General features: G+C 43.2%; 4 protein-coding genes across 6 annotated transcripts; 3 read left to right on the top strand and 1 right to left on the bottom strand.

Moving 5' to 3' along the window:
- Nucleotides 1–4,066: 4,066 nt before the first annotated feature.
- Nucleotides 4,067–6,637, top strand: LOC116394151 (protein TsetseEP-like). Of its 2 annotated transcripts, XM_031867016.1 has the most exons (3): nucleotides 4,067–4,183; nucleotides 5,062–5,503; nucleotides 5,540–6,637. In XM_031867016.1, exons 2-3 carry the CDS (start codon nucleotides 5,069–5,071, stop codon nucleotides 5,963–5,965), a joined length of 861 nt encoding a protein of 286 aa, XP_031722876.1. In that variant the 5' UTR covers nucleotides 4,067–4,183; nucleotides 5,062–5,068; the 3' UTR covers nucleotides 5,966–6,637. The 2 variants fall into 2 exon arrangements, with proteins under 2 accessions (XP_031722876.1, XP_031722868.1); XM_031867008.1 differs by having other exon boundaries at nucleotides 5,062–6,637.
- A 1,629-nt stretch (nucleotides 6,638–8,266) lies between these two features.
- On the bottom strand, nucleotides 8,267–15,467 carry terb1 (telomere repeat binding bouquet formation protein 1). The gene is made up of 19 exons (XM_031868163.1): nucleotides 15,431–15,467; nucleotides 15,182–15,292; nucleotides 14,856–14,987; nucleotides 14,194–14,325; nucleotides 13,954–14,014; nucleotides 13,738–13,856; nucleotides 13,437–13,565; nucleotides 13,176–13,328; nucleotides 12,945–13,076; nucleotides 12,735–12,860; nucleotides 12,335–12,477; nucleotides 11,852–12,219; nucleotides 11,695–11,765; nucleotides 11,499–11,576; nucleotides 11,158–11,391; nucleotides 10,654–10,734; nucleotides 10,456–10,521; nucleotides 9,237–9,313; nucleotides 8,267–8,670 (listed from the first exon to the last, which is right to left on the bottom strand). The coding sequence occupies exons 1-19, from the start codon at nucleotides 15,465–15,467 to the stop codon at nucleotides 8,488–8,490; spliced, it is 2,433 nt and encodes an 810-aa protein (XP_031724023.1). The 3' UTR covers nucleotides 8,267–8,487.
- Nucleotides 15,468–16,030: 563 nt separating this feature from the next.
- On the top strand, nucleotides 16,031–19,371 carry pdp2 (putative pyruvate dehydrogenase phosphatase isoenzyme 2). 2 transcript variants are annotated; one of them, XM_031865664.1, is made up of 9 exons: nucleotides 16,031–16,117; nucleotides 16,510–16,636; nucleotides 16,720–16,893; nucleotides 17,077–17,196; nucleotides 17,279–17,565; nucleotides 17,686–17,791; nucleotides 17,874–18,110; nucleotides 18,215–18,514; nucleotides 18,616–19,371. In XM_031865664.1, the coding sequence occupies exons 2-9, from the start codon at nucleotides 16,553–16,555 to the stop codon at nucleotides 18,880–18,882; spliced, it is 1,575 nt and encodes a 524-aa protein (XP_031721524.1). In that variant the 5' UTR covers nucleotides 16,031–16,117; nucleotides 16,510–16,552; the 3' UTR covers nucleotides 18,883–19,371. The 2 variants fall into 2 exon arrangements, with proteins under 2 accessions (XP_031721524.1, XP_031721531.1); XM_031865671.1 differs by lacking the exon at nucleotides 16,031–16,117 and having other exon boundaries at nucleotides 16,549–16,636; nucleotides 16,758–16,893.
- Nucleotides 19,372–20,123: 752 nt separating this feature from the next.
- On the top strand, nucleotides 20,124–25,278 carry LOC116389175 (B-cadherin). Its single transcript, XM_031857650.1, has 14 exons — nucleotides 20,124–20,171; nucleotides 20,728–20,877; nucleotides 20,959–21,114; nucleotides 21,221–21,362; nucleotides 21,442–21,605; nucleotides 21,683–21,811; nucleotides 21,902–22,087; nucleotides 22,191–22,435; nucleotides 22,548–22,690; nucleotides 22,783–23,007; nucleotides 23,153–23,377; nucleotides 23,457–23,587; nucleotides 24,700–24,843; nucleotides 24,976–25,278. Exons 1-14 carry the CDS (start codon nucleotides 20,124–20,126, stop codon nucleotides 25,225–25,227), a joined length of 2,340 nt encoding a protein of 779 aa, XP_031713510.1. The 3' UTR covers nucleotides 25,228–25,278.
- Nucleotides 25,279–27,473: the final 2,195 nt, after the last annotated feature.

The following is a 27,473-nucleotide window of genomic DNA, read 5'->3' as shown; positions in this document are numbered from 1 at the left end:
TTTTGAGGATTTTTTTTTCATTTGATACCAGTTCAGCCCTCTGATTACTTGTCGTTCCTAAAATGCACTGAACTTGAGAGCTTTAGCGAAAATGACATTGTGCGTGCATCTGGCTGTAAACATGTTCTTTGCCTTGAGGGTTTTTTCCCCCCCTCCCTTTTTCCCCACTTTTTAATTTAGTCAAATATACAAAGCTGGTCTTTGCAATCAAGGCCTAAGCACTTAGGAAGGAGCTTTAGAGACATAATTAAAAGGCCCGAGTGGGAGAAGGCAGCTTTGAAACAAAGTGACAGAAGGTGTGAGTCTGATCAAGGTTGTTTGGCACATCAGAGAGTGAAAGAGGGTGAGAAAAGGACAGAGGGAGGAGAAAAGAGGGGGAAATGTGTCATGCGACTAGACTAGCATGGATTATCGGCTGTTGGCCAGTAAGAATAAGACACACAGGGCTAGAAGCCATCGTGCTTAGCTATGTCATTTTCCAGACATACCACCCAGAATGCATTACAATTTTTTTTGAAAAGCCACAAAACAACTATTATCATAATACAATTACTGTTATTGAAAATGGAAGTAAAAAAAAAATACAAAAAGGGGTGTTGATGATGAAACAACGGAACAGAAAGGCCAGGGTGAGAGACTTTGCAAGTTTCATTTATACAGCGCGCCACTGCAACCCTGATTAATTCCAACAACGATAAACTGTATAGTGTGTGTGTGTGTGTGTGTGTGTTGAGATGGAAGTGAATGAGAATAGACAGAGCGGGAGAGGGGGGGCACATTTGAAAAGTTTTGATTAAAGAGTTTTGTGTAGAGTTCCAGTGGCTGTCACTAACTACTTTAAGTCAATAGTGTACATAATTATACAACTGTTTTGGGGTAGCCTACTTGTCGACTAGTATTCACATTTTATATTACGCATTCTGCTACTCCTCTACATTTGAGAGGGACTTTTGTTTTTGCAGCACTGTGTTTATTTAGCTTTAGTTACCAGCAGACTCAGTCAGGCGACATGCAAAACATTGACAATAATCAACAAATTAAACACAATGAATTTTCAAAAACACTGCAGAGCTTTACTGCCTCCTAATATACTAATAATAGAAACTAGTGTGACACAGCATACTCATCAAATGTACAGAATAGTAATCGTAACAAAGGACGGTGTTTTCTTTTAGTGGCGCATTGAGCTGTTTGTCCGCTAAGTGGCGCTGAAGACTCAGTCAGCCATTGTGATCACGTGACTTTAGCCCCGCTGGAAACCCCTTCGTTCCTGTTTCCAATTATACCGGCGATACCTCAGCAGCCTTCGTGCAGATGCAAGCCAACAATACACTTGTGTAACACCGCGCCAACATGTCAGAGAGGCACCGGGCGCTGCCGTCATGGATGGAGAAGAAGGAAGAGAAGGTGAAAGAGAAGGAGCCGCTGAGGAGCGGGAGAAAACGGAAAACTGAACGGTAGTTGACGAAAACAAAACAAACGAGGCAAAGCCTCGGTTTTATACTTGAGTTAAAGGTTTATTACGCCATTTTGACTGACGCATATGCACGGTTGTGTTTTCAGTGCTGCTTTCTACTGTATGAACGAGAAAGAGCTGGTGGAGGCAGCTGTTTCACATCTCACCCACGGTGCGTGCGAGGACGTGGCTCTCCCCACTGACCTGAAGGTGGCGCTGCTTCTCTCTTTTCTTCATTTTTTTGAGATTTGGGGGAGGAGAATGCTAGAAAAGACCCAGTTGTTGATCAAATCATTTAAAATGTCAAAATGAAAACACGCCGATATTATTACAGGATGTTGAGATTATGTAAATAAAACAAAGGAGTGTAAATTAAATGCATTATATATATGAAAATGTTGGGATCCTAGTACGGGCTTTTTACTTTCTATATGCCAAACATATGTTGTCCACTCAACACTGTACCTGCATGTAGAACACTTAAATCATATCTCACACCATTTTTCATAGTGTATGTAAAATGCAAGATGTTCCCTGAAGCACTGTGTAAAATGTGTTTCACCCCCCCCCCACACACACACACACACACACACACACACACAGGTTGAAGACAAGGCAGCAGCCACCACTGTGAAGGTGAGGGGGAACTCTGCCTCTTCAAAGAAGATAGCAAAGCTGGTGACTTTAGAGGAGGAGTCCTCAGACTGCGGTGATGATGCCCTGGAGACGACGTATGTTTCAGAAAAAGACGTGGACGTCACAGAGTTGGAAACAGTGGCGTACACTAACAGCCCGCAGCATCGGGCACCTGAGGGTCAGAGGTCAGGACCAGAACAGCACCGCGGTGGTCTTGGGAAGATTGAGGAAAAAGAGGAGCACTCACAGATGCCAGCAGAGGAGGATGACGACGCCTTACGGCTTGTGAGAGAAATCTTCTTTACGTGATGATGAACTTCAGCATACAGCATCGAAAACCCTGTTTCGGTGAAAACTGTGGAACACTTTAAAGACTTTGCTACTGTTCTGGACTCCCAGATGAGCTTCTCTGATAATTCAGTGTATACTTTCAAGAGATGCTCACAGCGACTTTATCTTCTGAGGGAACTTAGTGGTCTCAGTGTTTGTCCACAGATTTTAGAAACAGTGTACACATTAGTTTTCATCCTATGTGCCATCAATACCCTTATCTCAGTAATGTGACGGAGTATGAAACACACAAACACTTAGTTGAAGTGTTTTAATGTGTTTTACTGTGCTGTCGTTGTCTTGTCTTGTGTTTGATGAGCCTAAGACTAATTTCCACCCTGGTCGACAATAAAGATGTATTGTTTTTATTGTACTGTACCAGCTATTACCCCGCAGGGATCAATTAAGTATTTCTGATTTCGATTTATTTTTGTGAGATATTTAATTGCGCACTTAGCCATCACTTTCACAAACCAGTTTGTCTCAAATTAAAATAGTACACACAAAAGCAATGCAGTACGCTCCGTTAAAAGGAAGGGTAACAGGTTCATCACAAAATGTGTCATAAGACTCAGCAGCATATGCCTGAAGGCATTCAGTGAAAACCTGACATGAAACAAAATAGTTTAATTCTCATTGTAAAAAAACAACAACACTGTTTTGATTATACCTTAGTCAAGCACTTTGGCTTCATAATTAAAGTTTAACAAGGCGGACTTCTTCTCCTCTCTCCCCTCTTTCACACAGGTCAGCACAGTTATAATAACCAGCTCTACTTGCACGTGCACACATAAATAGAACCAGATGGTCATGTGTTCCCAGTTCACATACGACTGATAAGAGTAGCAAAACACCTATAATGCCAGGTCAGGATGAGTCGGCTTCATGCAGGCCATGCTAAACCGGAGGGCTGCTCTGTCAAAGGCCACAAGCACAACAGGAATGTACAAACCCAGAGTAACCACTGTGGCGAGGATGTTCATTTTTTTTGAATCTCAGATTCATTTCCACTGACAGGTCTCCCGTACCGGTGTTGCAGAACACAGAAATCCAAATAGAGAGCCCAGGTCTCCTCACAGACAGAACCGCCATAACAGAAAGCAGCTTAAGCCTTACGTGGCCTGACCTGAAGATTAAATATTCCTGTTGACAGAAATCAATACAGACACTTGATCATTTGGAAAAAACAATCATAAGAGTGGTGCTTTTATAGTCAGAAAAAGAAAGATTAATCGTCAACTTCTCAGCATAACACACTTGTGAGCTACAGAAATAAAGGATTTAATATTCAACCTGCTGATCAGCTTCCTCATCTGTAATCGCAATACATGTACATAAAATGGACTGTGGCCAACACTGACGGCTTAAGAAGCTCTTGAGACCCTATTTAAACATGATCTAGTGGTGAGCCTTTTGAAACACAGAGATCAGGCTGAAACATGACACAGGTGTGGTCGGTTTACCAGGAATAAACACGGGTTCATGGGTATTAAAGAGGATTGAGTAAAGACACATTAGCAGTTTAATCTAGTGTTGTTTAGGCTACTTACTGGCTGGGCAAGTGTGCAGCAGCCGTGGGTTTGGTGTACGGAACGCGCATATAAATCGTGGACGCGCACGGTGCGCGGCAGCGTTTGGAGGAGTCTGCTCTGCTGGTGCGCGCGACGAAAGGCAGCTTGACGTGCGATCTTCTCCAAGTTGGGAGTGCGGGATCATCTGCGACTAAATCTACTTTTACTGCAACGGAAAACGGTTCACAAGGTTGGTTCCCGGTTCTTACTCGGTGTTGTTGCCGGAGCTGTTTATGCTTCTGTTCGTTTTGGATGGATTTTAAGTTTGTTCAGCACGAGGGAGGCGGGGTCGTCTGCAAGGGTTTCTTTGTTCCTTTTTGCTTTGACCAACAATTAATGGCAATTGGCGCACTGATGTTGTTCGTGTTGATAATAATTCTGAGATGGATATCTGTCATGTCATGAGGCCTATATTAAGAGTTTGAACTGCGGTAATGCGGATCCATGGTTCCGGTAGGAAGCACAACTGGATCAAGGTGTGGTTGTTTTTAGAGAATAATTAAAAAATGCAAAAACAAATGGAAATCATGACCTGTAATGTTCCTGACACGGGTGCTGTTACGTGATCGTAGTTGGAAAACGTTTTCAGTGCGCGTTTAAACGTGCAGATTTTATTTAAATATAAGAGCTTAAGGGGTGGCGTGCAGTGCAAAGCACGCAAGAAAGATGCAATCAAATACATGATTAAAGTGCTCCTGTGGCACACCAGAAACATTCCCTGTAGACACGCTCAAATCCGGACGCATATGGTACACGTTGTACATGCAGCCCCGGAAAGGTACAAGAGAACACAATGTACCGTATAACGCGCACACTGGGATATGTTTCACTCAACCAGTTCAGTGGATCCTCAGTAGAAACGAGTTTCTCTCTTTGGTTTTTGTGGGTTTGTTCCCTTGATCAATTGCTTGTTTATGAAATGGGAAGAAAATCTCCACCTTTTTAGAATAGAATATCAGCAAAGGTTATGTTAATATTGAGCAAAATAAAAGTTAGACTTTTGGTTTTTGGAACCACTTGCAGAATATAATTTGACATTTCGTAACTCTTTTCATTGTCTCTGTACAGGTTCATCATGGGAAACCGGTTCAGCAGAGGGCGAGACGTCCTGGCCAGCAGTGCTGAAACTGCTGCAGCAGAAACAGCAACTGCACCACCAGCAGAGGATTCTGGGATCACGCAGACCACTGAAAAGCAGAAGCTGGATGTGGGGATTCAGGAGCAAGTGACACAATTGGCGTGTTCCGGCACCGAACAATTAGTGTTGAAGAGTAAAGAGGAGCAGGTTCCTGATGCTGACCCAGAGCCTGTGGTAAAGGACGCTCCAGCTCCAGTCCAAACCGAGCCTCTGTTCTCAGACTGCCAATCATCAGCTCCAGAATCGGAACCTGTTGCTGAGCCAAAACCTGTTGCTGAAGCTCAGCTTGCTCCAGAACCAGCTCAAGAGCCAATTCCTGAACCCAAGCTTGTTCCCGAGCCTGTTCCTGAATCCGAGCCTGTTTCCGAACAGGAACCAGTTCCTGAACCCGAGCCTGTTTCCGAACAGGAACCAGTTCCTGAACCCGAGCCAGTTCCCGAACCGGAGGCAGAAGTTGAGGCAGTCCCTGAACCGATTTCAGAGTCGGTACCAGCTGAGGCTATGGAGCAGAAGACGGACCTGCTTAGCCAAGAGTCTCTCCCTGAGGTAATGATTTGTTCAGTCCCTGACGAAAGTCCCCAACCTATTGACATTCCTCCAGTCACCGCCCCGGTCGATGCAGAAGACATGCCGGCGACCGAAGAATGCCAAGTCAGCGCTGAGATTTCTGTGATTCCCACATTCGAGGCCGAAAAGAGCGAGGAGACGTCAGCGTCTGCGGAAAACCCGACAGCGGTGGAGGCTGCAGGGGATTTGGAGCAGCTCGTGAGTGACTTCAGCCAGGAAAATATTAGTGGACTGCTGCAGGACATGGTGCTGAAAGATAATGAATGACCTTATCAGTGACCTATGACTGAGCAGATGTGAAACCACGGCAGATGATTCATTTAAGAAGTGAATGGATAGTTGTTCTGTGAAACCCTCTTAACTCCTTACATGAATTCTGAAAGATGCAATGTTTTTTTTGTTTTTTTTCCTCGCTTAAGTGGCCTAATAAAGGCAAACATTTAATTTCTGTCAAAATGAACGAAAATGTGCCAAAGGGTGTGTTGGTGGGGCTTTAGCGGCACAGGGGGTTATGAGTGTACTTGAGTGTATTACTGGACAACGGAGCTCTTCCTCTATGCAAATTCACCGAGCATGAATTTAAATGAATTTCTTTAAGAGAAAAAGAAGCCATTGTTATACAATAATGCCTTACAGGAAAAAAAGGTTGAAGGGAAGAATTTAGATGTTGACCGAGGACAAAGGGAAAAGCTCTGTGAGGTGGATAGTGTGAGTGTGCAGCACTCCATAGGTGACTGCAAAACCATGGGCAAGGGACAGTAGCAATGCAACCAAGATGGAGACAGTACTATCAGGGTACAAGTGTCTAGTAAACATTTATGCCTTAACATAATCATCTTTGGACTTTGTAAAATTCTGTATCTTTCTTGTATTCAACAGGATTTTTTTTTTTTTAACCTAAGTAGTGACTTCTTTTGTGAAAATAAAAATATTATTCGACGTGTGTTATGGCCATCGTCACTGATTTATTTTAAACTAGAAGGTATGTTATGTCGTAGGTTACGGGAAGGGACTTCGGATGTGTTTTTACTTAACACACATTAGCTGCGAGGCCACAGCAGCTTCAGTAACTGTGGGCTCGTCGTGGCTTTGTTGGCCTAAAGAGTGGCTGGATCTGCTAAACGCACACATTGGAACAATCTGAGCTTTCTCCGTCACAGAGGGTGTTTTGTAACACACACGTGTACGGGACATGGCGTACATATGGAAATCGAATTCCAGCTCGCACGGATCAGAACATGTAGAGACGGAGCCTCCTCGCAGTCTGGTGGGTGAGAGGGGAGGGAGGATTGGGGGGGGGGGGGCACATTCTTTCCAGAGGAAGGAGGTTTTCGGGTGGCCAGGGTCAAAAGTCTTCAGTGTGACTGTTTCAGTCCATGAGAAATCTGCTCTTCACATCCCCCCCTCCTCCTCTCTCACTGCATGCTGTTTGAACATCTTGGCCCCAGTGGATCGGTACGAGAGGCCACTTCATCCTGCTGAAAAATGAAATTTTGCCAATTTGACCGACGGAAGGAAGAACTACTCTGCGGCGTCGTCGAGATGTACAACACGGAGCTGCTCAATTTAAATTACAATAATTCTTCTATATCAAGACTATCATTGTGCATCAATGCAGTCTGCCGTTTCATAATCCATAATATGCTTTTGTCCAACCACACCTAACTCTAAGCAGCCTCCACCTCGGGGCATGGCAAGCCCCATGGTTTTGGCAACACAACGATGAGTCCCCACAGAGAGGGAGAGGCACTCAGACTTGATAAACAGTCTGATTTGTGATTCCTGTCATACCAGAGGCTTTCAGCTCAATACACCAAAGTGCTGGAGTCTCTCCCACTCCTTGATGATTGCTTGCCTCGCTATGGACTTCAATGGCAAAAGCATGAATCAAAGTAAACTGACCTTGTTCTTTGCTTCCGTGACACCGTGTGTAAAGGAAGTAACACATATATAATATATATCTGTTTTTTTTAAAGGGTCGAAGCAGAAGTGCAGCAATTATTGCTTCCTCTTTGCATTCCTCTTGTCTTCCTTATGTATAACCAAAATAGTGGTGCAATACACAACTGACACTTGCTGTTCTGCTCAAATTGACAAGATTGCTTGGGTCAAATCATATCAAAAAAACTTCTTTCAATTAAGTTCCAATATTATCCAAACTGAACGTTTTGGTGGACATGTTATATGTTACAGTGTTTAGGGCTGGGTCTTTTCATGCCACGACTCATCGGCACGTTGTGCTGTTGCAATCAAATCTGGCAGACGTACATGTGGCAACACAGTGGTGCTAACTCATCAACAGGTGATAGTGCAACACAACAAGGATGTTAACATGGCCCTTCAAAGGTTTTTCATCATGTTCACTCCAAATATAGCACAATGCGTCCTAACAAGATCAAATACAAATGCGTATTTGACAGAGAAGATGCTGACAGAGAAATGTAAGAATCTCAAACACTTGTTTTAATGTTTTAACATATAACAAAACAATTAACATGTTTCAAAGAACTGAAAAAGCTGCACAAACTATTTTAAAAACAGTGCAAAGTAGGACCACCATATACAAAGTACTAAAAATCTTAATAAATACTGAGAGTACACTATGTTAATATATTAGGTAAACGCTTATTTGGATTATTTCCAATAAATACAGTGTGAAGAAAGTCAAAGCTATTACTAACAGGAGGCATTAATTCATCGGCTGGCCCAGGATCTCAGAAGACTTCCCCTTTCTGCAGCGAACTTAAATGCAATTTGACATTTCTAATGGAAAATATCAAATGTCTCACTTAGGGCAGACTTTCTCCTGTTACCATTAGCCGCCTGTATTTCTTGGCCAGGTCAACATTGGTGCGTCCAGGTAGGAAGGGGTACGACCACAGGATGGAGTTCCAGGAGAAACCCAAAGTCTTCACACCGCACAGTAGGTAACGCACCTCCTCCCTGCTGAAGTCTGTCCTCCTCCTCCTCCTCTGGTAGTTAGAAGGACAGCAGAGGAGGCACAACTTTGATTAAACATTGGACAATGTGTCAGATGCACAGGAGAGTGTGGATTAATGTTAGTTTATTCCTGATTAAAAGCATCTGCTAAATGCCTGAGTGACTAGTGACTAATGTTACATACTGGTGGCTTTGCACATTATCAACACATTGTTTAAATGACTCGCAACCATTCCGCAATATCCTACAGTTTTAAATTCATTTCCCCACCCTCCATTAGTCTCAACCTATTTCAGTACCCTGTGAAAATCACCTTGTTGAGACTTGAAGTAAGATGTTGTGTCATCAGGAATTATAATAATCGCATGGTTATGTAGTTGCAAGAAGTGTTTTGAAAGTCCTCCCGCTGATGTGTTCAGGGACGCTCCGACGTCTGTGTTGTAAGACCCTGCTCATCATCAACTCCTCAACAATCCCAGCACATGTTTACCGTACGCTTCAATGAACTACAGCATACAACCACAGCATTGAACAGCAGTTGGAAAAACCTGGCGGGCCGTATAGATATCAATATATACATATTCTTTCAGACTCTCACAGTGGAACAGTGCTCCGTGCTCGTCCTCGGCTCATCATCAGCAGTGTGACGTCCACTTTGAATCCCTCCTCTTCTCTCTGTGTGTGCAACATAAAACAGTCTGTGCGTGAGTACGTGTGGAAAACACTGTGAGGATGTCAAATATAAAGATAAGACAACGCTTTCTCTCTCTTGCACTACTCCTCATACGTGACATTTTACGTCACCAGTTATGACTATTACAGCTGCACTGACGTAAAAAAACAGCAATGCAGGAGGAGAAGAACGATCGATGAAGTAGGCAAGAGAACAGAAGAAATCAAGACAGTAAAGAGTTTAACAGGAAAGAAGACAGAGATGTAAAAAAACAGCTGAAGGGTTTGGAGACAGAATGAAAAGGTGAGCTGTGCAATGGAAGAAAAACCTGTTCTAGGTGTGCACTCACACAAAGTGAGCATTTGAAAATGCATTTGTCTGAGCGGTATAAAGACACAGTAAATGTCAGCATGTAGAAAGTCTGACTTAAAGCAAGAGAATCGGCAAAATTGGAAAGCAGGGGGAGAAAAAAGGGGATTGACGGCATATAAAGCCACAAAATGAATAAATATATACTTTTTTGTTTTACAGTATAATGAATGTAATGCAAGTACAGAGCATGCAAAATCATAATGTGGGACAGACTAAAACTTCTTTCAACACCACTGGCTTAATACAAAAGCATCAGAAAACAGCCTCTCTCTCTCTCTCTCTGTGTCTCTCTCTGTCATGCACGCACGCACACGCACACACGCACGCACACGCACACACGCACACACACACACGCACACACACACACACACACACAGAGTGTGAAACAGCTCCATACAGTTGTGCTGCTCTGAACCAGCTCTGGCCTGCACTGTGAGAACACTGGCTGCAGTTCAACATTCCTTCTGCTCTTCGGTTCGTCTGTTGCCAAGAACACACTACGGAGAGACAGCTCCCACCAAAGGCTCTCAATCATAACATTCACACGCGCACACACACACACACACACACACACACACACACCCACTTACAGTAATCTACTGTAAACACCCGTATCTGAGAGCACACATCTACCTGCAGGAAGATCACATCTTCTCAGGGGAATTAAGCCTGGACCCGAGAGGAGGCGCAATGAGAGCAATGCTGTTAAACATGACCAATAGAAAGGACAAGAATACATTATATGTCGTCTATGATTATGTCACATACATACCGGTCGTGTTATGAGGGGTCAATGTCCCCTCTTTAGCTCCTCTACGCAGTGGAGTCAAAGCGATGCCTATGATGGAAGAAGAAGAATTAAACAGCTAAAGATTATTGTACATGTATGTTAGTTCAGTGGCCAACAACTAAATGTTGTTTACTGATTTGCAGTTGATTTGATGTATGGAGACACGTTCATAGTTCTTACCACTGTGCTTCTTCCTGTGATGTTCCGGCAGGGAGCTCTGGCCTTTCCCTGCTTCTTTACGTCTGGGAGTCAGGCAGACCTCTTTTACAGCGGAGTAGAAATCATGTTATAGCAGCAGTTAAAGACAACAATATGCGTTTCATACTGAGAATACTAAAGTCAAGGTTATGAAGTAATGGACAAGGGGAAATGGAACAGCAGCAACATGCATGAGGCATGTTTACTATCTTGACTGAGCTATGCTCTTTGATGAAGGAGATGTTTACTTGTCGACATATTTTACAAATACCGCTGTCAGCAATGAAAGCATGCACAACACCCATAATCCAGTGCACCTATTATGCAGCGTACTATATTCGGGACAAAGTCTGAAATGTTATAATATATTCTTGCCAAATGCAGTAATATTCAGCCCATGTTGCAGCCGCAGGTTAGCCAATGATAGCCTGACCCGGTTATAGTGATTAGTGATTAGTGAGAGACCGTCCATGAAGATGTCCTTACCCCTCCAGTTTCCCCAGCTTCTCTGTGGCTCTGCAGCTGAAGCCCTCTCATGGTCTGGGTTTGCCCGCTCGGCGTCCACGTGGTTCTCTCTCCTGAGCAGAAGGTTGCAGTGACGAGTCCTGAACCGCTCCGTGGCCTCCCGGAGCACCGTGTGCATGTCACAGCTGTGGTGGCAGGAGCTTTGCAGCGACGCAAAAGTGCGACTGGTCACCTCCTCAAACGGCAACACACAACCTAGAGGAGAGAAGGTATTCAGCGGAAAGTCCGGGGCTGGCTTTGCAATAATCTAACTGAACAATCCCTTAAAAGTTGAAAATAATAAATACAGTGAGTTCTCCCACCTGCACACCGGATACGAGACAGTGAGTGTTCCTCCACTCGGCTTTTCCCCACCATGCTCCTCTCACAGTCCTGCAACTCTAAAAAAATAAAAGCACACTACTTGAATGGAAAAAACATGAGAAAACTTGCACATCTACTCAAAACAAAAGCAAAAGCAAAGAAGTGTGTTAAAAGGTATGAAGCTGTGACTCTCACCTTCTTCATCAGAACACTTGATCTCTTCTGCTGCACTGGGCCTCACTGATGCTGGGGGCTTAAACAACCATCTGAACAAAAAGACAGAAGAGAAAGAAACAATGAAAGCTCTCATTTCATTATTAAGACGTAATCAACAGTGAGGAAGTCTACTGACTCGTCTGCTGTACGCGGCTCTCTGCCTCCCTCTAGTGACTGCGGATGGGAGGACATTAGGGCTCCAGTACCGTTGCACACCAAACACCACACAGACCCTCCACTGCTTCCAGCCTTCTCTCTCTGCATACTTAAATGGGAGCTCACTTGCTTCAGTTCACTGTCATCCTTACTCTTGACCACATTCCTTGCAGTTTGAAGCTGACTGTTGTGTTCACCCCCTGCTTCTACATTCTTGCGAGTGCTGCTCTGTCTGTATGCGGCGGGGACGGTTTTCATGCTCTCCTTCTGCTGCAGAGGCAGAGGCGGTTGGCCGAGACCTTCACTTGAAGTTAATGGCTCTGTGTCTTCCTGCTCATCCTCAGCCTCCTAAAGATGGACATAAGCACACATCACGATTCACTGCTCTTCATGCTGATTACACTATGGCCACGTGTGTGTGTGTGTGTGTGTGTGTGTGTGTGTGTGTGAGTGTATATCTGACCTTTCCCTGTCTCTTCTCCAGCAGGTCAATCCTGCGCAGCAACTCTCTGGCTGAGCCCCTGAAGCCTTCCATGTTCGTAATGGAGTCCACATTTTCCCCCTCCCCCTGTCTCACTGTCTGACCAGGCACTTCCAGGGACATGGCTTCACAAACAACGACAAGCAAGGCATTATAACTCCATATTCTACCCTCGTATTCTTCAATTGCATCTTCTATTTATTCATTTTTATATTCGCACTCTGGATCAGGAGTTTCCGCTATAAATGATTCGGTTTCCGAAGTTAAATTCACACATGCCCAATATAGAAATAAATGTAAAAAGGAAGTGGATACTTTTGGTGACACTGACGCTCCTGAATTACTCACTGAGTACCGAACAGTACTGAACTTTGTGACTTACTGGCCTGTTTGCAGGTCTGCAGTATGAATGTAGCAGCCTTGCGAACCTCCTCACTTGTATCTTCTGTGAGTAGGGTGATGATGAGGGGCAGGCCTCCACACTGCACCAACTGGGACTGGTGCTCCTCTACAGGCAGGAAGGAAAAAAAGACATTTAAGAAAAAGACATAGATAGCATAAATACTCAAGTTGTACTACTGTGCAGTCTTACCAGAGGCCTGAGTGCAGTGGCCCAGAGTGAGTAAAACAGAGAGCCTGTCCTCAGGGTCCAAGTGTGGGCTAGCCAGCAGGGAGAAGAGGTGGGAAACCACACCATACTGAGAAAGACCCGAAGCCAGAGAAGCTAGAAAGAATACATTGTGAATGGAGAATGAGACACTTTGGTTGCTTAAGTGAAGTGTCCAGATGTGCGCATGTGTGTGGGTGTGAGAGTGATACGCACAGTTTTCTGTGATGCAAGCTGACAGGGTCTTGGATACAGTGACAGAGAGCTGGCACGACATCAAGCTTGTATCTGCTGCTGAAGCTAGACGAACCAGTGCAAGAGCGAGAGTATCCAGACACCCGGAGGCAGAGAAACTCTCCTGAACACAGGCTGCAAAAAAACAAAGAAGTGATTCACATTTAAGCATTTGAATTTTAATGTAACTTAAGATCAAAAAATCACAGGCTAAGCACGAGCCATTCTGTCCCTTCCACTTACAGTTGTTGGAAACCGTCATTGCTATGAAGGAACACATGGGTTGAAAAATGTCAGTGCGTGTCAAATCGATCTGCTGAAGCCAGACTTTTATCACGGCAAAGGCTGCCACACAAATACGCTGACCCTCCTCTGGAAGACAAGACACAGTTGAGCAAAAACATTTCTTTCTCTGACTCCAGATATGAACTTAATGTGGTATCCCATGGTTTTGACTTAAAAGTAGTCGCCTGGATGGCAAGCGCATCAATGTTTTACATACTAAATGAGTTAGCACAAGGCACAAATAAACAGATGACGTTACCATTTTGAGGGTTGTTGACACATCCACAGAGAGCACTGGACACAGATGCCCAAAGCTGGTAGGTTTGAGTAGCATTAGCTGCTCTCACGGTAGCCTCTGTAGACAGAGGGGAAGTGGTCCTGCAGAAATGTATACGATTAAACGTATATATGTAGGTGCTTATATGAGTGGGTTTTGAAAACACAATTTTCAGTATGACTGAGGATGGCAAAGTACCTGAAGAGGTCCAGTAGGATATCCAGGCAGCCAGTAGTTTGGCCTAAAGTCTGTCCTGATTCTGCAGTAACACATGAGACACATGAGACCTACAGAAACTGCTCTACATTTAGTTCCAAACATATGAAATAGCTTTTCATGAGCTTGAACGAAACCAAATCAAAGAAAAAGTCACGTCAGAAAACATTGCAACTAAACGGGACAACCAATCCTGTAGCTTTAACTCCTCCGTGGTCTTACTATTGTTGGCGACCAACACAGACAGCAAGTACACAGACACTCTCTTCTGTGTCAGCGGGATGTCTTCTTTCAGCAGCAAACCAGCAAGGTCTGCAAATGTCTCCTTCCTGCAGAGATAATTCTTGCAATACACTACCAGAGGGAAAAAAAAAAGGTAATTTCCTGTAACTGACTTGCATTTGAAGATACCACATTATACCAACACAGTGATATTGTATTCATAGGACAGTACATCGGGCTTGTTGTATAAAATACACATATGCTGTATCTCAATCCAGGACCACAGCCTCTGACTATGTCATGACGTGGTGACAAAGCTATCTTATCTGTGTCCTTTGCAGCTTTTAGTTTCCCATAATCTACAGAAAGTGTTTGCCAGGACCTATTATTTAGCACGTAGTCAGCTGTTTAAGAGCAACTTCCTGCCTGTAAACTGGGGGATTTTGAACTTTACAAGATGACTAAGACTACCTAAATGCATCCCGTGTGTGCTGTCTCATTTGGGAAGGACACGCACATTCATCCTAAGCTTCAACTGCTGCAAAAGACACAGCTTTTTGGACTGCATCCTTCACCAGACGAGTCCCTGAATGGGGATTCAGCAACTATCTCACACACACACACACACACACACACACACACACGCACGCACACACGCTTACCATTGGCCTCTGCTAACGTGCCTAGCGTAAAGAGTGCAGTCTCCTTGACATCTGAGCGAACAATGCTGGATTTGGAGAGGTTATACACAAATGACACACCTCCCATTTCCCTCAGCAGGTCCACATTATCCTCTGAAATAATGAAAATGAAACAGAAGATGGAAAGATGTCAAGGTGTTATGCTGAAGATTCAGAGATAAATGATTAGCATGTGTTTGTCCAACAACACATATGAATGTTGAATAGAGCTGTAGGAGATGGTTAGTGTGTGTAGATGGTTAGAAGAGAGGACATTGAATGTCTGGTCACTGGTGGTTCACTGTTACCTCTCCTTTCACAGATTGAGTGAATGGTGAGAAGAGCTTGTTTCTGCAAATCGGGACATTTCATCTGAAACTTCAGACACTCGAGCAGCAAAGTGAGATCTGTCTTTATGGCTGAACACAGAAAGATGAAATCAACAAGGTCATGTTAACCAGACATGAGTTACATTTGTAAATATATCATGTTACATTAGCAACGCACATCTACAAATACATAAGCAAAACTACATTTTCACAGTTAGCGTCACTTACTATTACGGCTTTTGCTGCAAACCCCTGTGTTATCCATTTCTCTCTTTAAATGTCTAAATGTGCTATTGTCACCAAAATGCTACTTACAGAACTCGCTAGCCAACGTTAGCTAACGTTGCTAACACAATTCAAACATTCAAGCTAACGTTAAATTTGGGCCGTTTTTTAAAAGTTCATTTTTTTCATCAAGCTATTATGTCAAAACTTAAAATTAGAGTTAGTTAATTGCCACTTTTCACCTTACAAAAGTTAGGGTAAATTAAGGTAACAACATATTAACGTGAGCCATATTGACAGACAGAACTAACTGACACGACCACGAAGTTTGACAGGTGGGCGTGGCTTCGAACTGATACACTTGAAATAGTGTTTGTACGATTTATCGACTGTAAATCTTCTGTGTATATACAGTCCATGTTCTGATTACACACTGTGATTTGGCAGTGTGTCATGTTGCCACACCTTTATGACTGTTACCAGATAGATGCAAAACAAACACCTAGCTGTCACCTGGCAATGTTCCCTAAGTATCCCCAAACTATAAAATAGTCTCAAACAAAGATCGTCTATTTTAAGCGACCAGCCAGTACTACAACAGTGCGTCTGACGTCAGACGTTGTGGCACGTCGCCGTCATCTATGGAGTTCTGACGATCGACATCGATTCATGTGTACTTTTACTAACTTTGTACGTATTTAATCAATCAATCAAGTGTTTATTTAGTATACTTAACGTATGTACCAAATCAATGTGTGTCTGTTTAGATCAAGCATAGGTGTTGGTGTAAAATCCGTCGCTTCATATGGTAAACGTTAATGAAGCTAGCCAGCAAGCAAGCTAACTTTACGTTTTAAGGCTGTCTGTTGTTAAAGTATTTGTATCAAACGTTAGCTAGCTTGCACATATACTAACGAGAGGTGACGTCGTACTGCTCGGTATTGGTCTAACGTTATAGCACAGTGTGTTCATTTTAGCATAACTTGCTATATGTTTACGGTAGCTCATTGATTGTCAAGCGTCTTCAACACAAACGTGCTGGTATCATAACCCTTATAAGTTTCATTCTTTTCTCTACATAGATTTTGGGGTGAATAAGTTGAACAACGCGTTGCCTCTTCAGAGATGTCTGGACGTGTGTGCGCCAGTATACTTCAAAGAGCTTCAAGCTACACATTGACACTTTCCAAACCCACTGCCCCACTCCAGGTGTGTACCCTGCGATTGACTTTTACTTTCAGTTTCACGCTTATAATCATAACGTTGTCATCGCTCTCTTTTTGCCCTTATAGTACTCCCAATGTAACTCCTCGTCCTGGGGTCCCTGCAGGTCAGACACGTTGTGCCTCACTGGAGAGGAGTCGGGGAAGTGGCCTCATAGTATGCGGCACCTCTCGACTCGTCAGAACCTAGACTTCCAGCTCAGCCGGGTTCAAATCAACAGTATCCTGCGATCTAATGAGCAGGTGTGATAGTGTCTATTAAACTGCCAAAAAAAAGATATGAAAACACAATCATGTTTCTGAGGTCATCATAGGTTGAAAATGTGTAGTTTTTTTCATTCTAATATGATATATGAGTTTTACATATACAGTATATATACCTTTGCGGTTGAGTACCTCTGTACTTCTCTGTGTACTCTGTTTCAGAGTGTGAGTGTGCCAGAGTTTGATGGCAGGGGACTCAGTGCTGTCAGAAGGTTTGAGAGCAACCAGCTGGCTGCTAACACACCCAATGAAGACCGTCGCAGTGCAGCCACCTGCTTACAGGTACGTATTCTCTCTCTGCGTCTGTAATCTCATCCATCTCCCTTCTTGTTACATTTAAGCTCATTTTCTATATCCTCTCCAGTCAAAGGGCATGCTCTTTGGAGTGTTTGACGGCCATGGGGGCTGGGCGTGTGCCCAGGCTGTCAGTGACCGTCTGCTGTCCTACACCGCAGTCGCAATGATGTCGAAGCAGAGCCTGGAGGAGCTTGAGAAATGCATGGAGCATGGCAGAGCTGTTCCTCCCATCTTGCAGTGGTACAAACAACATGCCGACTTCAACTATCGGGAATCTGCTTCCCTCTACATTGACCACCTCAGAGTCTTCTGGCAAGAGTTACTGGACAGTGAGGAACAGGGTGAAGGCATGAGGTAGGTACAAAGACTTTTCCTATAGGGAATTGTTGTCCTATTCTGTAGATGGATGTGCCTAGACATGTGCTCCTTTATCAGAACTCTTTTCCTTCTGATTTCCCTCGCATCCTTTTCTAGTCCTCTGGATGCTCTGGACTATTCTTTTAAACGACTCGACGCCGACATCTCCTTGGAGGCTCAGGTCCCTTTTTACAATGACCTGATCAAAAGCACAGCCATCCAGGTACCAACACAAACCTTTCTTTGCTGCTTCAGCCTATTCAAGGATACACAATGTTGATGCACGCGCACCATCATCTGTCCAGGTTGCGTTTGCCGGAAGCACTGCCTGTGTGGCTCATGTTTGCGCAGACTGGATCCACGTGGCGAATGCCGGTGACTGCAGAGCAGTTGTGGGGGTGCTGGAGGAGGATGGATCTTGGAGTGCTTTGCCCCTTTCTCAGGACCATAACACACAGAACCAGGCTGAGGTGGAGCGGATCAAGACCCAGCACCCGCCCTCAGAGAGAGACACAGTGGTCACAGATGACAGACTGCTTGGGGTGAGAGTTCTTCATGGCATAACACTAAACAGGCACTGTACAATGAGTTAACTGCTGATTTAAGAAAGTAAGTCACTGGTCTTAAGCTTTTATGGTGCCGTCAGATTTTGATGCCACTGCGTGCGTTTGGTGACGTAAGATTCAAGTGGAGCCTTGAGTTGCAGCGCAGCATTTTAGCCAGCCTGGAATCTAGAGTGGACCTGGACTCTCTCAACCTGTACCAGTACGCTCCACCTAACTACCTAACTCCACCTTATCTGGATGTGGCACCCGAGATAACCCACCACAAGCTGAGACCGCAGGACCGCTTCCTGATCCTCGGCACCGACGGGCTGTGGGATGAACTAGGGAACGAGGAGGCTGTGCGACTTGTTGGAGAGCACCTGAGTGGGATTCACCTTCAGGTTCGTCGAACATGTATTGTTGTGTCCCTGATTCACAGCTCACAACTTTCACCGTGGGTTCTTTATCCTGTAAACTTTTGTTTTTCTTTTTTTTAAATCAGGCTCCTGTTTCTCCATCTGAGAGGCAAATGAAATTGGGTCAAATGCATGAATTCTTGCTAAAGCGCCAGGCCCTTGCCGCCCCGGCTTTAGACACCAACGCTGCTACACACCTCATCAGACACGCTCTGGGCACTGCAGAGTATGGAGGACTGAGCCAGGAGAGGCTGGCCACGATGCTCGCCTTGCCCGAGGACCTAGCTAGAATGTACAGGGATGATATCACAGCTACTGTGGTGTATCTGAACTCTGAACTGGCCAGACCGTAACACGGCTAGCAGAAGGTTTGTTACAATGCTTGTCAAAGATTAAAAAAATTCACAGTCAAGATTTTCTGGATATTTTTGGACAAAAATATGATCATTACAATCTGTTACATATATTGGTTTATACATATATTTTAATGAAAGGGGAGTTTTCACAAATACAAGATTCTATAGACTTAACAGAGGTTACATATTCTGAATTGTAGCATTTATCAAGTTAAAATACAGATTTTGTGGCAAAAAAAAGTAGATCCTTCAGTGTATTCATGACATTTTATACACATCACCTGAGTTCTATGTTAAAAGTGAAAATGTTTGCATTAATTACAATGCCACAGAGTAAAGCACTCACTCACTTTGTTCCCTTTCTGCATATTTGTTTCTATTTACTTGCAGTTTGCTTTAGTTTAGACAATCCACCTGTGAAGGTTTTTTCTTCTTTTCACTTTGCTTTTTATGTGTAAGCTGTGATTTATTTTTTTATTTTTTATTTTTTTCTCATATTTATTTTTGTAATTGTTCTTTTTTTATTAAATAAAAAAAAACATTTGATATAATAATAAATAGTGCTTGCTAAAATAAATGTACTGTCCTCCATCTGGTTGCTTGATTGATTTAAGTTGACGCTCCACTCAAAGGTGCAGATGCTTCATATTTAACCATTGAGAAATGATTTAGTGTGTTTTTAATCACAGATTTCATATGAAAAGTGAATACAATCAAATTCAATATAATGTAGAGAGCTTGACATCCAAAGCTGTGCGGCAAACGAGTTTTCAAAATAAACTGTGCCAACATAGTGCCGAGTGTCACGGGAGCCAATCTGATCCTCAAGTGTTATGTAAACACGGCTGCTCTCAGGAAAAGGTGCGTCCCCACTCTGGCCAAAAGGTGAGAGTGGAGTGCATAAATACACACCTGCACGTCTGACAGTGACTGAGGTCACCTCTGGCTTCTTTGTTTTGTCACCAACATTCGACTGATCAAATCAAATACTCAGTCAGCATCATTGGAAGCAGAGTAAAGCCGAGCACAGCATGATTACTGAAGTCACAGGCAGCTAATTGAACAAGTTGTACTAGTAGTACTGAGTCCGGGAGATAATATATTTATCGCGCTGACTGAGGAGCTTTGAAGGTGAGTTAGTAAATTCCACAAACTTGACAGCCTGCCACTGGAGCAAAGCAGCAGACCCAGAGCAGTGACGGCGATGGAAAGGTTGTAGGACCTGTAGGCTGAAGAAGATGACGGAGAACCGGAGGACTTTGAAGGCGCTCTCTCTACTGTGCCAAGTGAGTGTTAAAAGATGGCTCACTATAACTCCTACATTTTCTTTCTGCAGTCAGAACACTGTCTATTGCTTCACTCACCTGTATATCATTTTATATTCATAATATCTATTGTTTGTCATTAGGTATATTTTTTTTGTCTTCAAAGCAAAATTCACATTAATATTGAATAATTCTGTTTTTGTGAAGTGCAGTATTATCAAAGTTCATAATACTTTTTAATACTCAAATATAAAACATTTAAGCCGTCTTACAACCAAACAGCATTGCACTCCCATTATAGTTTATTATCAAATTATTATCGTATAAATATTATTTTTCTAAAGTGAATTATGGGCTGGTATATTTGAATTGGACATTGATGTTTGTTCCTCAGTGTTTAGCCTTTCTGGCTGCGGCAGGAATTCAGCCATGCTGCCTGAACAACAGAATCAACTGTACGAATAATGAAACTCCAAGAGGCAAACATTTAGAGGTAATCTTGTAATCTTGAACTTGCCTTATTGATTAGATTGCAATTATATATCTGAGCTCACATGGTGAGTTCTGATTCAAACAGAACGACTGTGACGTGGACCTCGAGCAGCTCCCCACCGCTGAGTTTGCGCACGTGTCTGGCAGTTTAAAACGGATGAAGAGGGAGTGGGTTATTCCAGTAATTAACTTTCCAGAAAACGTCAGGGGTCCATATCCTAAATACTTGGTGAAGGTAAATAACATTTTGATTGCATTTTCACTAAATGTGTTTTCTGTGAGTAAAGCCGCCTTGACTGTAAAATCTGTTGTTTAGATCAAGTCAAACAATGAGAAAAGAGTGGCGATAACCTACAGCATCACTGGACCAGGCGCTGATCAGCCCCCTGAGGGTGTTTTTACTGTAGACCGGAGGTCTGGAGTGCTGTCTGTGACCCAGCCACTGGACAGGGAGAATACAGCAAAATACAGTGTGAGCTAAAACAAAAAGCATAATCTCACTTCATACAGTCAATCCCATAACTGTCTCTATCCTTATGCAAACTATTGCAATCAGAATGGTATGGTGTGTGTTTCAGCTGTGGGCCCATGCACTGAATGAGGGCATTAAGGCCGAGGAGCCCATGGAGCTCATCGTCAATGTCGTTGACCAGAATGACAACGCCCCGGAATTTACCCAGAACCCTTTCTATGGCAGAGTGAGCGAAAGCGCCGACACTGGTGAGTAAAGGATTCAGCAGACTTTTCTTACTGAAATCTCAAGTCCTTATAGTCGGTATTGCATTGCTGTCTAAAACAGGTGACTCCGTCATAAAGGTAACAGCAGTGGATAAAGATGACCCACAGACATACAATGCTGTAATACGGTATAGGATAACGGCTCAGACGCCCACAGAGGACATGTTTGCCATAAACCCAGTGAGTGGAGCGATCAGTGTGAAGGCAGGCGGACTGGACAGAGAGGTAATATAATCACCACTCTTCTCTTTACAAGACTTTCTCTTTCCTCATTTCCACTGTAACTCATGTTCCCGTGTCAGACTCACCCGGAGTACAAGCTGACCGTTGAAGCTGCTGATATGGAGGGAGGGGGGCTCACAACCACCTGCGCTGTCATAATTAGCATCACTGACAGCAACGATAATGCTCCACAATTCACCGTCACATCTGTGAGTTAAAAACGCAGAAATACTTCATAATGATGGTGAAATAAGTTTATTGTGTAACAGCATGTAGTACAGTTTCATGCTTTACCCCAGATATCCACATCAGTCCAAGAGAATGAAGTTGGAGTGGAGGTAATGAGACTAAAAGTCACTGACGAGGATGAGTTAGGATCTCCAAATGCCAACACCAAATATTCAATAATCAAAGGCGATGAGGGAGGAGACTTCAACGTCACAACAGGCTCCAGTAAAATGGAGGGAATCCTCAAAACAGCCAAGGTTGGGAAACACCTGTCCATTTTTGTTTTTTTTATAGAAGACTTGTTTTACTCAACAAACAGAGTACTTCATCCATCTTTCCTTGCTCCCCATCACTTCCAAGGGGCTGGATTTTGAGAGCTCTCCTGTCTTCACTCTGCTGGTGGTGGTGACGAACGAGGTACCGTTTTCTGGACGCGTGTCAACCTCGACAGCCACGGTCACTGTAACAGTCAGGGACAAGAACGAGCCTCCTGTTTTCAGTCCGGCAGAGAGCCACGTGAGCATCTCAGAAGATGTGAAAACACAGAGCTCTGTGGCCGACCTCAGAGCGAAGGACCCGGACACAGCCAGGACACAGAGCGTTAGGTAACAACAACACACCTCCTGTTTACACGTGGCGACAGTATGCACGTAGTGTGTTTATATGCACACTATTCTGTTTTAGTTGTAATCAGGTTATGTCTCTGCTTTTTTTCAGATATAAACTACATAATGACACTGCCAGGTGGCTAAGTATTGATAAAGACTCAGGATCGGTCAAAGTTAAAAGCAACATGGACAGAGAATCGCACTATATCAAAGACAGCAAATACACAGTCCTAGTTTTGGCTTACGACAATGGTAAATGTACACTTTTGCTCTGCCCTGAACACACTGCCACCACCTGCTTTCTCATTTGCCAAACATTAAGCCTTCTCTTTTCATTCTTCTAGATACCGTCCCGGCTACAGGGACGGGTACTCTGGTTGTGACTTTATCAGATGTGAATGATCATCATCCTGTGATCAAGCAGAGGAAAGCCAGTCTATGCAATAGTGATCCTTTTCCTGCCCTGCTGGATATAGTGGACTTAGACGGACCTGGTCATGCTGGACCGTTCACTGTGGAGCTTCAAGGAGAGCACAGGATCAACTGGACTATTAGTACCAATTCCACAAGTAAGAGAGCTCATCAGCAGTATACACAGACATGAAATATTGATGTCCAACTCTCCGTGACACTCACAAATAGACAAATATTTACTCAAAAGTCAAAGCAAGCACTTCTCAAGTCTTAGTTCTGAATCTTTTCCTCTACTTGCAGATGACGTGGCAGCCCTGGCTCCAAGGCGGGAGTTGTCACCTGGGGACTATAATGTGCTGATGCGAATCTATGACGTCGGCATGATGTACCAAGACAGCACACTGGACGTAGAAGTGTGCCAATGTCAAGGGGCTGTCTCTACCTGCTTCCTCCCACATTCGGCCCCTCGTCTGCAAGGTTCTTCCCTCGCAACCTCAGTTCTGGGAGGAATTTTTGGTCTTCTGCGTATGTAGCAAGTCTTTTATATTCGCCCCTGTTGTCCTAAATCTGTCTTTAGTTGCTCAGATCTCTCTGTTGACCACAGTACTGCTCTTGCTGCTGTTGCTGTTGATGAGAAGAACGAGGAGATCAGAGAAGGATGTCCCTCTTCTTGAAGACGAACCCAGAGACAACATCTTCTACTACGACGAAGAGGGAGGAGGTGAAGAGGACCGGGTAGGAGCCGGAGGTTTTAATACAACTATTACAAGACATCTGCGCTGTCAGATGTCTGCTCTTACACTCTTTAACAGAATAATAGGCAGGTTGAGCAAACCGATACAAATGCCAAATATAGGCAGAAGGGGGTTTTAACCAGCAGCCTAAGAGTCAGGAAAACTAAGACGGACTAGACAGATGAATTACTGGATACCTACAGCATCAAAGCAACAGAGACAATGTAGTAAAGGGCTGAAGATGTGCAGGAATGAGTGTTTCAATAATTAGCAGAGGTGGAAAGCTCCCTGAGGGAAACTGGTAGGTGAGAGGAGAACACAGGTGTGAAGATATATAATATTAGTGATGCAACGTGAGGCAGATAAAACAGAGGAAGGAGAGAGTGAATCAGGTGAAAACTAGCACACTACCCTCTTCTGTGAAACTTAAACCCTGAGTCATGCTAAGGCCAGAAACAAATGTCCTCGAGGCAGCTCAATATTTTTATGTCCGAATTGTTTCAGCGGGATATTAGCATAGAAAGTATATAAAAAAGTCACCATGAGGTCACACATTGGTTTGTGGACTGCCGTTTTGAAGCCTCGAGTTTCGAGTCCGCTATCTTGGTTTTAGGCTGTTGCCATCTTTACTTTTTGCAACCTGAAGTGACACCACAGGATGGAGCTAAGTTCAACCAAACGCTGAATAAAACATTTTTAGGCGACAAAAATATTTGAAAACACTCGGCAAAAGGGTAAAAGTTATTAGACGAAAACACGGACAACTCCCAGACCGGACATCGCTGTGGCAGCTTGCTGTCAGTCACATGGTAGTCGCACCCTAAAGCATACCCTGCTTTATTGTCTATTTTACTGTAAATGGACCATAATTTACGAAATGACCATCATCCTGTATTGAAGAAGACTTGAAACTAACGATTGAGACCATAAAATCATGCTTATGATGTTTAAGTGAGAATTCGGGTCATTTTCTATAGACTTCTATACAATCAGAGGAGTCGCCCCCTGATGGCTATTAGAGACAATGCAAGTTTAAGGCACTTCCGCATTGGCTTCCTTCTTCAGACCCGGAGGTCAGTTTCAGGGTCTGCTTCCTCTTGTTGTTTTCTTTAGGAGTATGACCTGAACCAGCTCCACAGAGGGCTTGATAATCGTCCTGAAGTCTTCTGCACTGATGTGTTTCCTACTGTCCAGAGTCGCCCATGCTACCGCCTACAACTTCAAGCCAATGAAGAGATTGTCAAATTCATTGAGGATGTGAGTGATGCTGAATTTTAGACAAGAATATATTAAGTATCTAAGAGTTAAGATCTACAGAATGTATTAGTGCAATATGTATTGTATGTTTTTGAGTGCTTTAACTCAGTATGCGATATGTTTTCCATGTAGAACCTGCATGCTGCAGACAGTGACCCCACAGCTCCTCCTTATGACTCTCTTCTGGTGTTTGACTATGAGGGTGCTGGCTCAGACGCGAGTTTGCTCAGTTCAATCAACTCCTCAGACTCAGATGAGGAGAAGGACTTTGAGAGCCTGGCTCTCTGGGGCCCCCGGTTCAGCAGGTTGGCTGACCTGTACACAGGCGGGATGGACGAGGACAATGACACAGAAACACTGCCAGGAAAAAGAGAATGGGTCTGAGGTCCTCAGAGTGCTGTGTGGCCTCGTTGTGCTGCCTTCTGTGGCTTTTTGGCTGAGATGGGCGATGTGTCATTGTTAGCTCTCCTGGCTTGTTCATTTCACTGACGTGTTGCTGGAATCTGCAGGTAAACAAGGGCTTTTAAAAACGAAATGATATTAAGTTCTGAGCTTACGGTGACGATGTAATGTTATTCTGGTCAATTTCATACCAAAACATCATTGCACAGATTATTGTAAACATGATTAATTCTGTAATGTGCAACAGCTTCAATCACACGTGATATTGGAACCCTGGTTTATGGATTTTTAAAGCTGATTTAAGCAAATGTAAAAGTGGGCAATAATTGAAGAAGAGAATTTGAACAGCACTAGGGGTTAGTAGTTCACTGCATTTAGCAGGCCAGTGGTGGAGCGCGTAGTTACACGGAGAGAACATCAAACATCACCTCGGCTAGTTTGTATTTTTGTTTTATTATTAATTAGTAGTTAGACATTACTATTTAGTTTAGTTTTTTTATATACCTCTTATTATTTATTATATTTTCTCTATTTTCTGCTTATTATTTATTGCTGTTCTTGTGCTGTTGTGAAGAGATAATCTCAAAAATACACACGTGATACCAGCACTGTTGTCAAAACCCTGGGTTGGTAAAAAGGAAGCTGCTGCACTTCAATTATTTGACTAAAATCTCTCAAATAAAACATTCTCAGTAAGTACTGTTTTTCTTCATCAACACGTTACCTGTAGTTCTCCAAGGTTCAATCAGAGGTCCCATCCTATTTTACATTTTCTCTTTATAGGTCATATAAATGTATGTTCATGTCTCTTATTGCTATGTGGGTGAGACACTGTTACTGCATACAGTACCTAGCCTTGAATGTGTATTATTCCTCTTTGAAGATGTGTTTTTTTCTAATCATATAAAATGCTGGATACTTCAAAAAATATTGTCACGGAGAACAAAGTAAATCTAAAATGTTGATGTGCCAGAGGACCTCAGGTTAGAACAACATCTGTATCATCTTTCTAATTCTGTTTTTCTTTCAAATTTGTTTTTGGATGATGACACATTCTGCCACAAAGTCACAGCTATAGTAACCTATTAACTGTAGTTTAAACACAGCCAACGTAATATAGGGGGCAGATGATTAATTAATTAATTTTCTACCAGCATAAAATGAAGTTTTACTACTAGGTTGTTACCTGATGTTACCAAATGTCATTTACCTGCAAGGGTCAACTATATAAGCATTGGCATTATGTTTTTGAGCTGCTCAGCATTTCTAGATGTCCAGAATCTTTGTTTTGATGAATTTGTGTTGCACTTACAACCGGCACCCAGTGGGTGGCAGTGTATGGCATAATGCACAAGGGTCCACTGCAGTGACTGCAGTTATATACAAGCAAACAGCTTTTTGAGTAGCTGTCCACTGTAGTGACCACTATTAGCATGTCCCAAACTTACTGACCATGAAATGTTCCACACATAATTGCCTCCATGATTTCATATTACTGTCACGCTTCTTTAATGCCAAAGTCTGATTGCACAAACAAAAGCAAACATTTTTTACTCTTATGATAATGAGCAACAGCTTCAGTCACTAATGACATTGGCTATCTAAGTTATGACTTATTCAAAGCTGCTTTACATTAAAGCAAACCTGGACAATATTTGAAGCAGTGGAGTTGAGTACTGTGTGTATAGCAGGCAGCTTACTGCATTGGCAGGCCTGTGGGGGAGCTCATAGTTACTGGGCACTTACATCAGACTCCATGTCAGCATGAGTGAAGAATGTTCTCTAAAGTAAACCTATAATGATGCAGTGATACCTATATTTTTGCAAAATTTCCTGGATGATGATGTGACTCATGTCTCTCAAATAAAGTATAATGGAGGACCTTCCAAGCCCAAGTTTTGTTTTTCTTTTACATACTTACCTCATAATATCTCAACGTGCCCTTTTAACATTATTCTGTGGTCCCTTGCTCTTACTTGACATATTTTCTTTTTTTGTTAAAAAGAGAGTGAATAAGTTTTGCTTCACACTTAAATGTAAACTTTGTGTGTGATATAAACTAGTACGTATTTTGTCGTTTGTACTATATGAGAGTGGATACTGGAGTTATAATCTCAACCTGACTCTAAAATGAAACCAGTGAAGTCACAGTAACCATTGCCAACCAGCTGATAAGCTCTTTACCCATGACCAATGATCTCCCTGCATCACTTCCTCATGAGTGGACT

The sequence above is a fragment of the Anarrhichthys ocellatus genome, unplaced genomic scaffold (genome assembly GCF_004355925.1).
Source record: "Anarrhichthys ocellatus isolate YVR2014 unplaced genomic scaffold, GSC_Weel_1.0 scaffold2, whole genome shotgun sequence".
In the NCBI taxonomy this organism is placed as follows: Eukaryota; Metazoa; Chordata; class Actinopteri; order Perciformes; family Anarhichadidae; genus Anarrhichthys; species Anarrhichthys ocellatus.
Note: the sequence above shows the minus strand (reverse complement) of the source record. Positions and strands in the feature narration are given on the sequence as shown.

What these genes read in the sequence shown, in the direction of transcription:
- LOC116394151 (XM_031867008.1), top strand. Translation starts at nt 5,069, where the DNA reads ATGGGAAACCGGTTCAGCAGAGGGCGAGACGTCCTGGCCAGCAGTGCT.
- terb1 (XM_031868163.1), bottom strand. Translation starts at nt 15,467, where the DNA reads ATGGATAACACAGGGGTTTGCAGCAAAAGCCGTAATA. An exon ending in AGCTTGCATCACAGAAAACT is followed by an intron (nt 13,077 to 13,175) that starts GTGCGTATCACT and finishes TATTCTTTCTAG; the next exon opens with CTTCTCTGGCTTCGGGTCTT. An exon ending in GCAGACCTGCAAACAGGCCA is followed by an intron (nt 12,478 to 12,734) that starts GTAAGTCACAAA and finishes TTGTTTGTGAAG; the next exon opens with CCATGTCCCTGGAAGTGCCT.
- pdp2 (XM_031865664.1), top strand. Translation starts at nt 16,553, where the DNA reads ATGTCTGGACGTGTGTGCGCCAGTATACTTCAAAGAGCTTCAAGCTAC. An exon ending in GAACAGGGTGAAGGCATGAG is followed by an intron (nt 17,566 to 17,685) that starts GTAGGTACAAAG and finishes ATCCTTTTCTAG; the next exon opens with TCCTCTGGATGCTCTGGACT. An exon ending in TGAGTGGGATTCACCTTCAG is followed by an intron (nt 18,515 to 18,615) that starts GTTCGTCGAACA and finishes TTTTTAAATCAG; the next exon opens with GCTCCTGTTTCTCCATCTGA.
- LOC116389175 (XM_031857650.1), top strand. Translation starts at nt 20,124, where the DNA reads ATGACGGAGAACCGGAGGACTTTGAAGGCGCTCTCTCTACTGTGCCAA. An exon ending in CACAATTCACCGTCACATCT is followed by an intron (nt 21,812 to 21,901) that starts GTGAGTTAAAAA and finishes GCTTTACCCCAG; the next exon opens with ATATCCACATCAGTCCAAGA. An exon ending in TATTAGTACCAATTCCACAA is followed by an intron (nt 23,008 to 23,152) that starts GTAAGAGAGCTC and finishes CTCTACTTGCAG; the next exon opens with ATGACGTGGCAGCCCTGGCT.